At 35.2% G+C, this 17,445-nt stretch overlaps 1 protein-coding gene across 3 annotated transcripts in view; it reads left to right on the top strand.

Moving 5' to 3' along the window:
• Positions 1–17,445, top strand: part of KCNT2 (potassium sodium-activated channel subfamily T member 2) — an 88,190-nt gene that overhangs the window by 8,935 nt on the left and 61,810 nt on the right. For all 3 annotated transcript variants that reach the window (XM_018079139.2, XM_018079137.2, XM_018079136.2), the window contains exons 5-8: positions 187–246; positions 4,452–4,526; positions 5,024–5,107; positions 5,677–5,771. In XM_018079139.2, the coding sequence (XP_017934628.1) occupies positions 187–246; positions 4,452–4,526; positions 5,024–5,107; positions 5,677–5,771 (314 nt within the window). The remainder of the gene's footprint in view (positions 1–186; positions 247–4,451; positions 4,527–5,023; positions 5,108–5,676; positions 5,772–17,445) is intronic.

Raw genomic sequence — 17,445 nt, 5'->3', positions numbered from 1 at the left:
CAAGATGCAGCCTGTGTTTTACTCAGAAAAATAACAATATCTAAGCTTCATGCTAAATGCTGTTATGTTTTCAGAGGATACACAGAAAAGCTATTTTATATTATTTTTTATTTTCATTGTAATGCTTAATAGCATATATTCTATAGAAGCCAGTATTAATACTCATATTTTTTCACTTCACTGAAGGTGTCTGTGGCTGTAATAAGTCTCTTTGAAACTCTACTGCTAAGTTATCTGAGCTACAAGGTAAGTACTTTTAGTTTCTCTTAGGCATAATTCATTACAAAAGGTAACTAAGTTAAATGTTTCAGTATAAAGTTCATGTGCCTGTGCCCACACTGATGAACAAGCAAAAAGTTGAGAAAAACACACTTCTAGAGCCTAGTTATTGTCACAGGAAGCCCTGTTTCCTAAATTTATGAGCAAACTCTAATATCTAGAGAGTAAGTGCAAGTCAGAAATTAAATTTTCCTTATTTTCCATTGTCCACTGGCACACTGTAATTTAAAAACACATTCTCTGAAGTGATCTTTATTCTTTGATACTGATTTTTCAGTTGCACAGTTTTTTCTGTCTATCCATAATGCATTGCACACAATTCCCATTGGTGCCAAAGCTATAGCTACTCAATATGTATAACTCAAGTCTCAGGCCTCTAAAACTGCACACCAAAAAAACTAGGCCAAGACAGTACTTTAAAAAAAAAAAAAATCATGGATATCTACATACTTGTGTCATCCATCTCGCTGATGCTACTGGAACATCTTTGCAAAATGCCCTGAAACCATTTGAAGTGAATACGATGAATTTTTGTATTTGCATTCTCCTTTATGTTTTTCCAATGTTTTTATTCAGTTTTCATAGTTTCATTTTCATATGTTCTATCCTAGTGTGTTTTAGGTTCTCTGCATTTTTAGTACCTTCAGGATAAAAGTACTAAAATCATTTAAAATCATTTATCAAAGAAAATACAAAAAGATTTGGTTTATAAAGCTGAAAATATCTTGGAGCATCATCTTTTTTAATTATTATTTTTCATATTACTGACATTCAGTAGCTATCAGAGCCACCACTGAATTTAGAGACTTGTTCTTTAGTTTACTCATCAAGTGATTATGCCATAAATGTTTCCTGTAGTGCCCAATAATACTAAGAAGCTGTCTAAAAATTATTCTTCTTAATCCTTGGAGCACGTATTATTTAGGAGCTGGTGGTTACAAATGCAAACCACTTATAGGCAGAAACTATCCAAAATTTACATGCCTAGTGGCAAAATAGTAAAGGGCAATCACGATTTGTACTTTTCCTGAGTTTATTGGGCAGCATTTTATCCTTATTCATTCTGCTTGTGATCTGCACTAATTTCAATGAGTAGAGAAGATGAGAGAAATGCTGGCAAGTCATCTTCCGTGAGAAGTCACTTACTAGAGTGTGATGGATGTAAAGCTCTGCTGCCCTGATTTGCTGCATATACCTGTCACAGAAGTTAAGGCAATTTTATGATAGCTGTATTTCCACTCCCCACAAGGGGAGGATTTATATCTAAGGACTAAGCTAAGGAAAAATAAAAGTACTGAAATGCAGTTTTGCAATCCACCTGATGCAAAACACCCTCTTTCCTCTAGTCCTATTTTCTTAGTGTTACAGCAGTCTCTCAAAGCCAAGAAGGCTCTTATTTCACCCACTGTAAGACTTGGTCACAGGGTGACCAAAGGTATCTTGGTTCATGTAAATTTGTGACAGATTACTTATTTTATGCCAGCACTTTCAAGACTTCTACAATTTAGGTGTAAGTCAGAGAATTAGACAGGAAGAAAACAACAAGAAAGAGATGACTGTGTTTGTATTCATGTGCACATTAGCAGGATTTCACAAATAACCTGTAAAATAAATAAAGCAAGAGAATAATAAGAGAATACTCTAAGGAATTTACCTTTCTGATACCTGGTTGATGACATATGAGAAATGATTCAACATGCAGAATAGCAAGGACATAGTAGTGTATCATGCTACTACTGTACAGTGAATTTGCATTTGTTATTGCCTTTGTACGGGGAGGAATCCAAAGAACGTAGAACTGTGTTATAGTGCTGATCACTTGGATCCAAGAAGGAGTGGTTTACAATCTGCTTTCTCACAGTTTAAACCACTACACGAGGGTTTGCCCTTGGCCAGAACCCTGAAAGATGTCTGCATCAGAAATCTCCATTGTCAAAACCTGTCACAGACATCTGGCAATCCTACCCTATCACTTGTGCAGAAGCAGTCTTAGCTGCTTTTGGCAGTACCACACATTCTCACTGCAAAAGGCAGATTTGCAGACATGATGCATTTTTATGTGGAAGCCAGAATCTTACAGCTGCACGCATCTCTAATTACCTGGAGCCCATCCACACAGGCATTTTGCCTGCACAAGTGAATTATGTGACATTTCTTCTCTATAATGCAAAGAAGAAAGCTCTTAACATTAAAAACAAGGAAATTAGTGAAATTATGAAATGGATCAGTTTGAAAAATCAGATTTTATTTTGATTATTCTTACCAAAACCCCTCAGTTTACAGCCTCATAATTTCACTGGTATATCTGACTCCCACCAATTACAATTACATGGAAGATGACAATCCTTGCCTCTTAGGTACAATGGCTTCCAGGTGTGACAATTGAAAAATGGGAAAAGAATTTTATTTGCTATGGAGTTTGTATTTAATTTTCAGTGGTTATATCAGATGGTTATTTTAACAGGAAAGAATATGTTATTGCAACTGAAAATGTAATGTTCTACTGCAAATTCTTCTAATACTGCCATGGTATATCATGCATTGTTATTGCTTCACCTATGATGGAGTCTTGATATACAGCATTTGTAAAGCTGTAAGTCACTGAAGTTCAACTACCTTCTTTTTTAAATCTATGGATTTTCATCCCAAAATTTAATCATCCACAGCCAATGCTCAGACACAGAAAAAGAAGTAGTATTATCCTCATCCTATTGCTAGCAGTAAGCAACTTAAGAGACTAATACCAGTTTCATTGAAGTATGTGATAAGACCTCTAATTTCATGTGAGCAAGATCAAGTTCCAAAAAGCCCTGAAATGTACTGAAGTGTCTGTGGCAGAGATACAGAACTCGATGTTGTAGTCCTAATTCAAATATTAAACATTAGATTTTTTTCCTTATTTCCCTCTCCAAAACAAAAGGCAGAGAAAAAATACTGAGTAATGATAATGCAAAGGAAGGAAGGACTCACTATAGAATACTTCTATCTTTCCCTCACCTATCTTCATTCCTCTTTTTAATACTTAATAAGTTAATATCTTAATAGCAGGATTAGCAGTAATAAAGAGGAAGAAAAAGAGTAATAAAGAGTAATAAAAACTCTGGAATATCCAGACCTCTGTGACTGGCATGCTAATGTGACTACCAAATGCTCATGAAACAAGATTAAGAGAAAAGCCGGTATTTTTTCTTTGGAAAATATGACATATTTGCATATTTTGACACAAACTTCTATCAGAAGGATGTACAAGGCATGGCTCATCATTCATAACAAACATGAGTATGGACTACAGGGCAGTGACATGTGTATAGGGGTAATTCGAGCAGTTGATCTGATGTTAAAATTTTCTGAGCAGAGCATTTCCTTTGCACGTATGTCTCTGCAACTCTTAATGGTGTATTGGGGCTTTGTCTCTAGTTTTAAGATGTTCCAAGTCAATAAACGTTATGATAAGAAAAAAATTGGCACAATCAAAAGCTAAAGCCTTGCAATGTAGGATTTTAAAGCTTTAGAGGCTTCCAAGAAAAAGAAGTAGAAATAGTTGTAGATAAAAGAGTTTGCCAGCAAAATAGTCAGTTACTTGTATGAAGATTCACTGAAAAGCAAGAATTATTAAAAAGATAAATTCCTTAGGACAGGAACCTCACCTCCTTATCTGTAGGTGTGCACGTAAAAATAAAAGTAAACTAACCTTTAAAGAATGAAAAAGCAGAGACAGAATGTCTGTGTGTGATTCCAAGGTACCTAAAAGAGCAATAGAATACAAGAGCTTATTATTCTCTGAAAAAATGAAAACTTAATTTAATGAAGCTCTTCATTAGCTGAGTGAATGCGTTGACTAGTTAAGGCAATTAGAATTCATTTAAGTTTACTAACTAGGTCATAGCAAGGAAATATATTGGCATATGGAATCAGAGAATTGCTCTAGTAAAAATATAAATTTAAAAGTATGTGAGGTACATTATGATCAACAGTAAGAAAAAGAATTCAGAGTGGTCTATATTCTATATTCACATCCGTCATATGTGTTTAAATCAGAGATGAATTATCTTCCTGAATTTCAGGTAGTGGGAGAGATTCCATATGTTTCATTGGAATATCACATATATTTCTCATCAGAACTATATGTAATCCTACTGTGACATTGTGGGTTTTTTTCCTTTTCTTTGAAGGGAAATATCTGGGAACAAATTCTGAGAATACCCTTTCTCCTGGAAATAATTAATGCTGTCCCTTTCATCATCACGGTAAACATATTTGAATTAATATATTTGCACATTACACTTTTATAGCTGCACAAATTTCTTTTAAAAGTAAATTTGAATCTTAGGTGGATGGTGAGTTTGTGCCTTTGGGAACAGAAATTTGTCAACAAGATACTTTGCTACTTGAGTGAAGTAATAATACAGATCCCTTTCCTCCTTCCTTTTTGATAGAGCACAAACAAACCCAAAACCCTCTAACACAAACTACAGCACAATCAATAAAAAAAGCCAGCTGATTATAAAAATGTAAGAATCACTCATGTCTGCAGTGAAAACTGATTGTTTTTATTTTATCAAATAATCTTGCATGCAGTTAATCACAAAGGAAGAAAAAATTATATTTAAAGCCATATCTCACACTAGAAACCCATTAATAGTAAGTATTTTTACTAAGTGTTTCATTGCTGCTTGGACAGAAAAGCTCTATTCCTCAGAATATTCCTAGAAAAGCTTGTAATTAATTTGTTAATTTCTTTCAGATTTTCTGGCCAGTCCTAAGAAACCTGTTTATTCCTGTATTTTTAAACTGTTGGCTGGCAAAGCATGCTTTAGAGAATATGATTGTAAGTATGTAAAGGAAATAAATATTTTAGAGTTTCTATTTTTTTTTAGTATATTGTCTTTAGCGGGATTTTGGCAGTACAGTCTAACCTTAATAGGAAGCTAACCAGATCTGTATTTAGATTATACAAATGGTCAACCATTACTAAACTGCTTTGCATCAAAATTAGAAAAAAAATAAGACATGAAATGAAATCTCAATTAGGATAAATTGTTACTGTGCCAATAAAGGAAATGGCAGTGGATGGTTCTTTTGCTACTCAGCCATTCATGCACAATTGCAGGGAACTCAACTGTTAGGCCTTAATTGGTCCTTGCAGCCTGTAATTTGTAAGCTAGACATGAGCAGACAGACCTTAAGGCAGCTTGCACTAGTATCAAAATTGTGCCAGGATGAACAAAGAACCAGTTAAATAATCACAGAATCACAGCTGGCTCTTTTGCACCCTTCTATATTTTCAGCAAATTCTAAGTGCATTTGAATGACTGCATTTCTATAATTCCTCTATAGAATCAGCTCATGGCTTAGTAATTCAAAACCAAAAATAACACCTATTTTCCATTAACACAGAATGATCTTCACCGAGCCATCCAACGCACACAGTCCGCAATGTTTAATCAAGTCCTCATTTTAATATCCACCTTATTATGTCTTATCTTCACTTGGTAAGTGGCCAAAACCCCTTTGTTTTTATTATATATATATTGGCATTGTTTTCTTTACTCCATGGTGATAAAACAGACCTTGTGGAAACCGTGCATTGAAATAAAATGAATAATATACTTCAGTGAAAGTGTTAACTAGCACCTGGCACTGCTGGGGTTTAGATACACTGGGTTTGGAAATAGAATGTGCAGGCACAGGAAAGGGACTCATTCTCACTGTAAGGAAGGAAATACAGATGATGCAAAAACACAGGATAAAGGCGTAGGGGAAAATTTACATATGCACCAAGAGTGCAATCTCAGCAGAAAAGTCACTCAGATGGGAAGAGTACCAACAGAATTATATTGGCCCATACCAAGGTCATCTTCCTCTGACCGGTGTAACAGAGACATGAAAAGTATGCAATTAACACTTTGACCAAGGTTCCCATAAGAAGTACAGGGGATTATTAATAGGTGTTAATAATCCAGATTACAGAAAGTGTAGGATTTATTAATCTAGAATACTGATAGTAGTAGATGGTAGGTTCAAACAACCAAAATGTGTTACTCTGAAGAACATTTTGCTGAAAGACCTGAAAAACTTAAATTTACATGAGTTTGGGAAGCAAGGAGAAAAATCTATGAGGGCATTAAATACAAATAAACTTGGTTAATGAAATTCATGAGCTGCAGATGAGGAGGAAATGGTCTACAGGAAACACCACTTTATTGTCCCATTTTTATAGTATGGCTTAGGGATCTGCTGTTAACCAGGGCTGGAGGCAGATAAAGTAGACTAGGTGAGTCTTTGTTCTGGTTATAAAGTAGCTCAGTAGCTTACTAAACATACAGAATTTTCTCATCAGTAGTGCCTGAGAAGTGAGTTTTGTACACAGGGGGAACACAAGATGGTGTACAGTGTGAAACAAGATGGTATACAAGGGGACAGTAAACAGAGATGATGATTCTGCGTGGAAAGGCTAAATCACCTGTATTTATTTTGCCAGACAAGATGCCTTTAGGTCAGCATACTGATAAAGTTTGGTGTGTCATTTTGGAGACAGTGATTTGATTTTCTCTTACTTTATTTCTCTAGCTTGTGTTTCTGATAGTCACTATTATGTGCTGCCTAACACTTTTGGTAATAACAGTGTAAAATAGCACACGGCCTTTTCTAGTCTTGTCCCTCTCAATCCTTTTTTCAAGAAGAGGAGTTTGCTCTAGCCTGCAGCTAAATGAATGGTCCAGTTTTACCCTTTGTCTTAGGGTGACACATCTGCATAATGACAAATGCTGCCTGTTCTATACACTAATGAACTTTTGTGATATTTAATTTCCTATTGAATATTATGGCCCTTTAATACAAAAATTTATATGAATGAGGACTACAGTAGTTGAATAAGAATGCATAAAATTCTATCATGTAGAACTTGGACATTTTTAAATTACTCTAATTTTGCTTTTTATTTTTTTACAATACAGGGTGGTATTGAGTAAATAAGCCTGCACCTTTTTTACCTACCTACTTCAATATTTTTACTGAACTGCTGCAAAAAATATGTATTATGGTGACCAACAGGCATTGTGGTAACTGACAGTAAAACATGCAGAACATGGCAAGCTCACTTACCATAATTATGTCTGGGGTAAACAGCTGTGGCTACTACCTTATTATGGATCATTATTTACTGACCTAGAACTGATCCTGCTAGACTGCAAAATAAGCCAAGTAAGATGAAAACACCCAGTAATGCAATAACTAAGGAAATGAAGCATTTTTGGAATGACTAAGAATAGTAGTTCAAACATCTGCAGCTTGCCTAAGACTTGAATTCTGTTTAGGTAATTGTTGCTATTGTTTACAAGAATACACATTATTAATGTGCATTTTTGCACATTATTACTTTATATTACTGATTATATATTTAAATTATTAAAAATTATCAAAATTAATTAACTTAATGTCCGATTATGTTAAATCTGTGATGAATTTGAGACAGCGTTTAATTTTAAGAGACATCATCTAGAGCTTACATGAGTTTCTTCATGCTGAGGGAGGACCAAAGTCCATTGCTGGGATCTGTCCACGTAAGAATGTCTTTCACCAGGCTGATCTTTCATATTTTCTGCAGTGGCAAGCAGTAACCAATTATATTGCCCCCAAACACATATTGGAGCCAGCACTAGATTTATCAATACCTTTAATGTAGCACAAAAGACTGGTGCTCACTCAAAAGTTTTGTGTGTTTTCATAACCGTGTTCTGGTTACATTTAGAAATAGTACCCTGGTCCATTAATAAACCCAGATTAGTAGCTTGAATACAGTTTCAGAACACTTTCCCCTCAGAGTATGAGGGACATGCCCATGGTGTCCTTTTGGCACCACTGATACCTGCCCTCATTGTGCCTCCCTGATGACCAGCGACTTTAAGGCGCTGTATGGGTTAAATTGAAACACCACAGCCCTCCTTGGCTCCTGGTTTACAAGCTTGCTTGTACCATCTGCTTCAATAGCAACATTGGCTACTCAGCACTTGTGAAGTCAATGTAACTTCATAAAAGAGGGTTCTGTTCAAAGCCACATTTTTTAACAGACGCCTGGAAAGAGACACAGTGTAGCTTCGTGTGGGAATTACACCATTTTATAAGAAGTCCAAAAGGCTATGAGAAACTCCTCATTGACTTTGCTCCTGTCTGCATATAAGTATTTTCAAAATAACTTTTACCATGTCTAGCAGAAAACCCATAGAAAATTAATTAAATTTCACCTCATGCATCACCTGTAAACCCATCATTTATGTCTCCACATGACAGTCCTATGGTGGTAACACATATAAACACATTCCAACTTATGCCTTATAACTCAGGTGTAAGCTTTCCAATGAAAACAACTAATTGGCTAATCTCACAATTTTAAGATATCATTATTCCAGCTGTCCTTTGCACTCAGGAAAAAGGTCCTTCGTATTTCTGTATACAGTTTACAATTTTCAATATTATTACAGAACAAACAGTAATCACACCGAAGTTTATGCTCTACTCCACTCTTGGATCTTTGGTGATAATTGTTTATGGATTGGGGGTTGGAACTCATTTGCAGATCAATAAATTTGTAAGACCAATTCCATGGATCTGTAGTTTACAGATTACATACAAGGATTTTTTTTTCTCTTTTCTTCTGACTTTAAAGACGGATTAGGCTATCTAATTATTTTTCTTTCTTTAAACACCTCAGTGGCCTTGTGACCAGAGCAATTATACATCTACTAAAACACGTGTACTTCTACATTGCAGACTGTTCAGCAGTTACTATTGATAGAGCACTAGTGAAAGTTACAGACCTAGTCAAAATATATATTGTGTCATTTAGCTAATGGATGTTTGCACTTGTTTGTCAAATGGAATACTTATTATTTCTGTAAACTGTTCAAGAAGACAAATAACAGTGAATGACTATTTCAGGCATCTTTCTGTGACACAGTGAATCATCTATTAAGACCTATTTTGAATTCTAAAGCAGTGTTAGTCATATACCACCGTTGTAGAGGGATTAGCTTGCAAAGAACGTGGCCACGAACTGTTTGAGATGGACATGTATTTTTTTCATACTGAAGTCTGCACAAACTTTGTTTATGCTTTCCTTGAAAGCTCACTGAGGTCAATCAACATTTTTTACACTTCAGTGCTTTCAGCATCAGAAAATAGGGATGTTTCCACAATAATTTACAGCATAAATGTAGAATGTCAGCACTGTAGCCTCAATGTTGATTACACAGTCACAATTCTCATCTTAGTATGACTAAGTTGCTTGCAAGAATGAAAACAAATCCAGACAATGATCTAGTCCAAACAAAACAAATCAAGACCTTGGGATTTGGAACACTGTGTCAGTGAAAAAAAAATGACCAACCAAAAAAGGATTAATCACACAAAATATTAAACAGAAAAAAGCCATCTCAGTGCTCCAGTTCCCCTTATTATCAATAAGTAGATACAAGCAACTCAAAGGTGATCTGAAGGGAACTAAATCACCACATGGAGGTCTGTGCTTCTCTACCCTTCTGTGTTGATCAGGAGCCCACAATGGCAGTTCTCCAAGAAAGATGCCTAACCTTAAGTAGGATGAAGAGTGTTGGTGGATTATGTAAGGTAGAATAAAATGTCGCTTTTTGGGTCTACAGTTCTGTCTGTGAAGTTATGTTTTGTTGTACAGCAGTCTCAGTGCTCAGGACCAATCTCAGTTTGATTTAGAGGGCGGTTTTATGCATTCAAGGACAGCACAAAATAGAACTGTGATTCTGTCTTTTAAAACCTAGGGATTCTAGGGTTGTAAAGTACATAAAGTCTCAGGACCTAACAGACTAAACAGGAGTTGCAGAATTTAAATCCTAGAATATTATACAAGATTAATTGACGTTCTAAGTAACTGTAAATAATACAAAATAAATTATTCAACTATTACAAGAATCCCACAAAGTACTGAAATAATAGTGGTTGTGCTTTTCTTTCTCTGAAATAAAGAAGATCTGTCAGGAACTTGCTTCTTTCAAACAAGGGATCTCTGTTTTCTGTTTTGAAATATTCCTGTGCAGTGCTCTCCAAAGATAAGAAAACAGATCTAGAAGTAGGCCAGGTAGCACATGCAGTACCTTCCACATCCATTGTACCAGCTCCCACCCTTGTCCTGCTTCTCAGCTGCTGGAATCAGGGCAGCCTGTTTGGGTAGTTTTCCTGTGCGTGTGTGCAGTTAGAGCTGAGCTCTATTTCAGACCTTACCTTAACACCTCCACGTGTGACGGAACAATGGCAAGGCTGTGCAGCTTCTGGGAGGTCAACAGCAAAACATTGCTCAAAATATCCATTTGTTATTTGTGAGCACACAACCTGTAAATTCGATTAGAGTTTATGTGAAATACTGCCTTCTGGGAAAAGCTGTGCCTGAACACAAGGACAACACTCTTGTCAGCTTTGGTAGGAAGAACATACTGTATACAGAGTTTATATTTTTTAGGTATAGAAATTTGTAAGGTGGCTTTGCTAAAATCTGCTGGACAAGAAGCATGGGAAAGCAGTGTTGCCACAAACAGTTGGCAATCTAGACTATTTAAATGAAACAAAGTCAGCTAAAAGTCTTAGGGTTTCTTTTGGAATATGAACTTGTGTGATGGGCTGCAATTTTTTCACTTACTGGCACAGGGGACCATTTGCTTACATCCATATGATTAGTACTTAAGAGCCAAAGCCTTTCAGAAGGTGAGCAAGTATAATGAAAAATTACAATGACAAAATGTAATAAAACCTACAACTTGTTTCTTAGATTAATTTTTCTTATTTTTATGGAACTACTGCATTATGACAACACAGAAATATCACCATACACAAATTTTTTTCTTCGTTGACAGCGTGGTATTTGTAATAGCACATTTTAAAAAAATATTTTTACATGTTTAAGTTCAAGAGTTCAGATCTTAAAAAATCATATGGTTGATTAGTTCTCTTGAAGAGTGCTGCTTAAGGAATATAGGATATGGATGTATGCTACCAAAAAACTAGTTAGTTCTTTGTGAAAGGCAGATCAGAAATCGTGTGTATTATAGGGAGAGCAGAAGTAGTGAAGCCCAATCAGAAGTCTTTTTGGCTATCCATCAAACATAGTTTCTATGGAAACCTAGATAATTATACAGTGATTTTCATGCTATTTTAGTTATTAATTTGGTAGTGACATAATATTTCCTTTGTTAATCTTTTTAGATGTTTCTACATAGTTATTTCTAAAACAATTAGGTCAGCATCTTTCCCATGCCTCATGCAGGGAATTCTTTGTGCAACTGATGTAATGGAATATGTAAAACTAGACAGACACACCAGTGAAATTAATAACAATCTGAATAGCCTATTTACTGTGGTCTGTAAAACAAATCATAAAGGTTAAAAAGTTCGATCTCAATTATCTTCTTAGTGTGAGTAGTCATCTTCTTAAAATAACAAATAATCAGATAGACTAAATGATAGCTCAGAGAGCTGCCCTTCACAAAGCCTCTCTAAAATGGACTATTAAGAACAGATTATTTATAAGCAAATCTGCCTATTTTTAATATATATAGAAATATTAAATTAAGCCAGTAAACAATATGATTGAGAGATTTCTGTTGTTCTGTTTCACCCTGGAAAATGAGTCAGGGCTTCACACACTTGTGATCTTTCCAAGTTACAAGCAAACTTTGCTGATTTTCTAGCACAGGTTGCAGATCATTCATTAATCTGAAAATCAGTAGTTCCAAACTGAATTTAGATAGAGGTGGGCCAAGTTAAATTTGAATAAATTTGAAAGACAAAATAAAGTTATGCACATTTTTTGTTCTTTATTGCTGTACCACATGATATTTCAGTATTTCATATGGTGTGTACTCCTACATTATAGGTCAGGTAAATCATCCTTTGACAATTAATGTGATTGCAATTTCACAGTCTAGTAGTGTATTCTATAAATCAATATTTTAAATTGACACTAGTAAGAATTTTCAGTCCGTCTTGCAAGACCTTTATTCTTTGTGGGAGTTAGACATTGAATTACTTTCCATTCTGAAAGTTCCAGCCTCTATCCTGTGAATCATCTTTGATCTTTCTCTTCTAATAATTTTTTTCTGCCATGCGAAGGTACTGAAAATTCAGTAATCAAAATATGCATATTTAAGTAAAGTGTAAAAATAGATTCAAAACCAAACTCCTGCTCAAGAAGGAAATAAAATTTCTTTCAGGTTCTTTCCCAATATTTTCCCCAGTAAGTTCTATGGGATGTAAAAATGTCTCTCAAATACCAAATGCTCCTAATACTTACATCAATAATCTTTTCATTAAAGATGTATTGAGAATATTCAGGAGACACAATATTTTGGAAAACATTATACACTCTGAATATGCCATTGGGAGAACAAATTTTCAGCCTTTATTATCATGACATCTTGTAATACAGTAATAATATTACCAGATACCATGACAAGCAGAGGTTGTTCTGGCAGCAAAGACCAATTACCATTACAAACAGAGGAAAAACATAAACGATTTTGAGTCATATAACATTTGAACTGTTAGAAATACAATTCTAAGAGGCTGCATCTCCATGGTATCCTTTCTTCAGCAATCATATTTTGAATTTTGTGGGCTATAATAGAATCAAGCAATTGCTAATATTAACTAATTAAGGCTTGCCAACACATGTAAAGCAACACATAAAATTCCTCTTAGTCTGAATGCACTCCTGTCCTTGCTCTTTTGCAGGAACATAGCACAAGACAGAGTGACTGTAAGGAATACTTGAAGTCTTAGTAAAATTAGAAATAAAACTGGCAAAATGTGCTTTAATTTTCTGTGTTGGAAAGAGGGGTTTGGGAAAAATATGGAAGGGATTGTCCAAAGAGCGAGATCAAATAAGGAATGTCAAAGAAAAAAATTCCATTAAAAATAATACCACATTTTAATATGCACAATATGCATTTCAGATATGTGTGTTTTCAAAAGTATCAGCACTTGAAAAAGATCCACAGAAAAAATGCAGCCAGAGAAAAGGATTTGAGGATTAAGACATAGGGAGCTAGGCAGGTAAACTCAACAGGCACACAAATTATTGCGATGTGGGTTTTCTACTAAGCTTTCCATTGGTTTGTAAACACACATGCACACATACACACAGACTTGAAATATCTACAGACTTGTAGATACCTTGTGGGAAAATATAATGTTATCTATGCAAAAGATGTATGTTACCTTTGTAACAGGGGTGACAAGAATAACTTAAGTAAAATAGACCGCTAGAATGAAAATTGATCTGGAATATTACCAGAGTCTGCAGGATGGGAAATACTCTATCATCATATTAGTAAAATAAATCTTAGGTTTTGCTTTGGTTTTGGGAGGACTTAAATAAAAGCATGTAAAGTTCCCCTTAAAGGGGCTATTCAATATATGTTTTAAACCTCTGTTTTCCACCTCTTTCATAACAGGAAGGCATTACATTTCCCATGCTTCATTTTATCTTTCCAGTAAAAAGAAAAACCTGATACTCACATGCTGTCTTTAAGAACCTTCTATCACTTTAGACAGTAGCAACTAAAATGCCACATGTAACAATGATGACTAACTATGTTGAGAATGTTACCTCATCATTCAATGGCTGGCAGCAAACCATCATCACTCACAGGTCCTGGCTCAAAAATGAAGTTGTCATTAGCATGCAGACCTAAAAAAATAAATATATCTTTCATTGACTGATTCATTAGACTGACAAACTATTTATTTTACTTTACAAAGATTTGGTGTTCGTGGTGGTTTATGATAACAGACTAAACTGTATTATTAGATGCTATGAGTTATTCTGGTTCTCCAACAAGCGGTAACTCATTATGGTGATTTGTAAACAGCAGCATAACTCTTTAGTGATATGTTCACTTTTAATGTCTGTTTCACATTCCAACTATATTTTAAGGGTGTGAAGTTTAGCAAAGTTCATATTTCTCAAATCAGAAAGTGACGAGTTAAAAAAGATGTTGATGTAACTTTGGCCATACTAACAGAGCTTGGCACCACTAGAAACTTGGCACTCACTCTCTGTTTACATTAGGCATAGCTTTATGGAATGTTGAAAGGACATTCAGAGGTTTTGGCAGAGCTCAGGTTGTGATATGAAATCATCTAAAAAGGATTTTAGTGCATTTACAATGGATTTTGAAAGAAAAAAATCACTTCTAAAATGAATTTTTAAAAGAAAAAAAGTTTATCTTCTGCGTACTTGGTATTCCATTAGAAATTACTATAACTTTTAGACAGATCTTTTTCAAAGAATTGAAGACTAAAGGCATAGTCAGCCATACAGTGTCACACCTGGGTGAAAAAATATGTAAATGCCCATGTACAGGCAGGACAGAGGTACCACCAATTTACAACATGTATGCATATGAAAGAATGATGGCAAATTTATACACATAGCAACCAAAATATTGAAGACAAATACTCATAATGATAACAAAGACCATTGATGAGTCAGTGATTTCATAGCGCAGTTTGAAATGTGAGAAGTGTACACCCCTGCCCTCAGGTGATCTGACTGCAGCCCTTCACCTTAAACACTCTTTCTACATTTAAGTTTTCCAGAAGGGAGAACAATAGAAAGTTTCCCATTACCCAAAGTCCTCACCCACAGAGGTGTGTTTTATCCAACATCCAGAGACGCAGAAAACAGATATGTCCATCTGACTTGTGACTTGGAGAACAAATCTGTCTGCTTGCTTGATTTTAATAAACAGAAAGGGGTTACCACATTTTAGAACAGCACGACCTTATAATTTAAATAATATGCAGCACTGTTATTTTCACTGAAACTTCCAGTTACTATTAAAAATGCTGGACAACGTGTTTATGTTTATTGTATGGTATCTTTAACATTTATTTGAAATACCACCTTTATTTCATAAAAATATACATGTCTACTTAAAAGGTAAATAATAGTGCAGTAATAAAATTGAAAATGGAGTAGTTAATATGCTCATTTAAGTTATCATAAAGTTTTTGCATTCACTGATCTGTAAGTATTCACCTGCAAGAATGAACTCCTTATTGTAAGTGTAAACACTGTCCAATAGAAGCTGCTCATCAGATTACTCTCTCTATGTTCCTTCATACTTGTAACATTTCCTAGTCGTCTTCACATGGGCTTCTGAAAATGTTCAAATTATTCCATCATATTCCATCTGTCTCCTATTCATATCTGCAAACTTCTCTCCTTTGTTCTTGGAAAGATTATATAAAGCACAGCAAGCAGCTGCCATGAGAGAGAGAGATTTCTCATCACTTTCTAGCCTACGTGTCTGGGTCTTCTATTTATTCACCCTTTAGTCTTTCAAATGCACATTCTGTTGTTTTTCTCCAGAAGTGCTTTTCTCTCTTTTGGGTGCCTCATAAAAGCATCCATAAACTCAGTATCACAGAATCACAGAATCATAGAATCAGCTGGGTTAGAAAAGACCTCTGAGATCATCAAGTCCAACCCTTGATCCCACACAGCTGTGGTTACTAGTAAACACTTGAAAAGTTGTTTCTAGGAAATGATAGCCCATGACTAGTTTTTCTTGCTTTGGTTATACATCACATACAAAACCAGTGCTATATGGAATAGTCACTCCACAAGGTAGACTTGCAGGACCTGGAATTAGAAAGGAAGAATTTGTGAGGTAGGTAAACTATAATTCAGGGGGGCCTCAGAGCTCAGGAAGAGCTAACTTTCTGATACCCGTCTTAGTTCTCCACGTCTTCTAATGGTGAAAGTTACCATTACAATCATTATACTGTGAAGTCCTTTTAGATAATTGGAGATGAAAACAAATGTGAATGAAAATTTCTGGAAAAAGATGAGCTTAGTGCAGACCATGAGGGTTGGCTGCAATATCATTTTAAAATATTATGAGATATGAATATGGGAGGGAGAAAGCAGTTTATTCTATGTCTACAAGTAAAATTCTCTTTATATAACTCTGCAACAGAATATATGTTTTATGGAAATTTAAGCTGGGAAGGAAAATATCACTGGTGAGCTTTCCAAAGGGCTGCACACCTAATGGCTATGGGTAAAGGAAATAAGACAAGTGGTATTTGCTTTGAATCGCAAGTTTTAGACCACTCCAGCCTGTATTTGCTATTGGTTTGTGTTTCACAGCAGGATAAGCAGTGCAAGAAAGACCACTCTTCCTGAGTATTGCCTATCTGTTAATTTCTAAGAAATTATTTTTGTTATGGTATTAGCAACCTGAAAATGCTGCAGCTGGAGTAAGGTAACTTGGTTTGTCCTGGAACAGTTGTTTTAATAGCAGCAATGAGAGCAGCAAAAAGCAATTGCACTCAAAAGTGCAGGCAGATGAGAGGCTGTCAAGGAGATGTAAAAATGGATAGAAGTGTAAGGAAGATTCATGTCTTTAAAAATCAAATGAAAAGGCAAAATCTGAAAAGGAGAGAATTTTGACTTAACAATAAAATTAAATCCATTTGTCATTAAAATGTGCTATGACTTGAGTTAGGTTGAGAATTAACAAAAGGTTTCTGTCAGTAGCTTATAGACTATTCTGCACACTGGGTTAGTTTTTTTCTTATGCACATTTAGCAAATATGCAGATAATGAATCTTTCAATTGTTAGTTCAGTTTGATTGAGGGAGCGTGGGTGGTTTGCATAACAACTGTTAGACCCTAAGAATGTTTCAAAACTATTGCAAGAAACATTAAACATGATGTTCCAAAGCATAACATATTGAGTGTATTAAGTTAGAGGTTTGCATTCAAATTTTCCAGCCTAGCACATCTAACTTTTGAATATTATAAATAGATTACCTGATGAATCTTCCTGAGAAAGGATAGGTATGTAATATAACCTAATTCTGTACACACCCTGACGATGAATAGTATCTGGTGTTTAAGTTCTGACTGCATGATTCTGTTTCCTCAATACTGACTCCTTGTGTGAGCAATCCAGAACCTCAGACTCCACAGCAGGCTCTCAGCTGCCAACAGTATTGACACAGTATTGAAGCTGAACTGCCAGACTTTGTTTACCATCAAAGCTCTGGGGCAGGCTGAAAGCATAGAAAAAATACAGGTATTCCTTTGGACTTACAGACTGAAGTGTGTACAGACCTTTTTATGGAAGTACA

The sequence above is a fragment of the Manacus vitellinus genome, unplaced genomic scaffold (genome assembly GCF_001715985.3).
Source record: "Manacus vitellinus isolate BGI_N305 unplaced genomic scaffold, ASM171598v3 scaffold_44_pilon, whole genome shotgun sequence".
Taxonomy (NCBI): Eukaryota; Metazoa; Chordata; class Aves; order Passeriformes; family Pipridae; genus Manacus; species Manacus vitellinus.
This window is presented reverse-complemented; position numbering and strand designations above follow the sequence as displayed.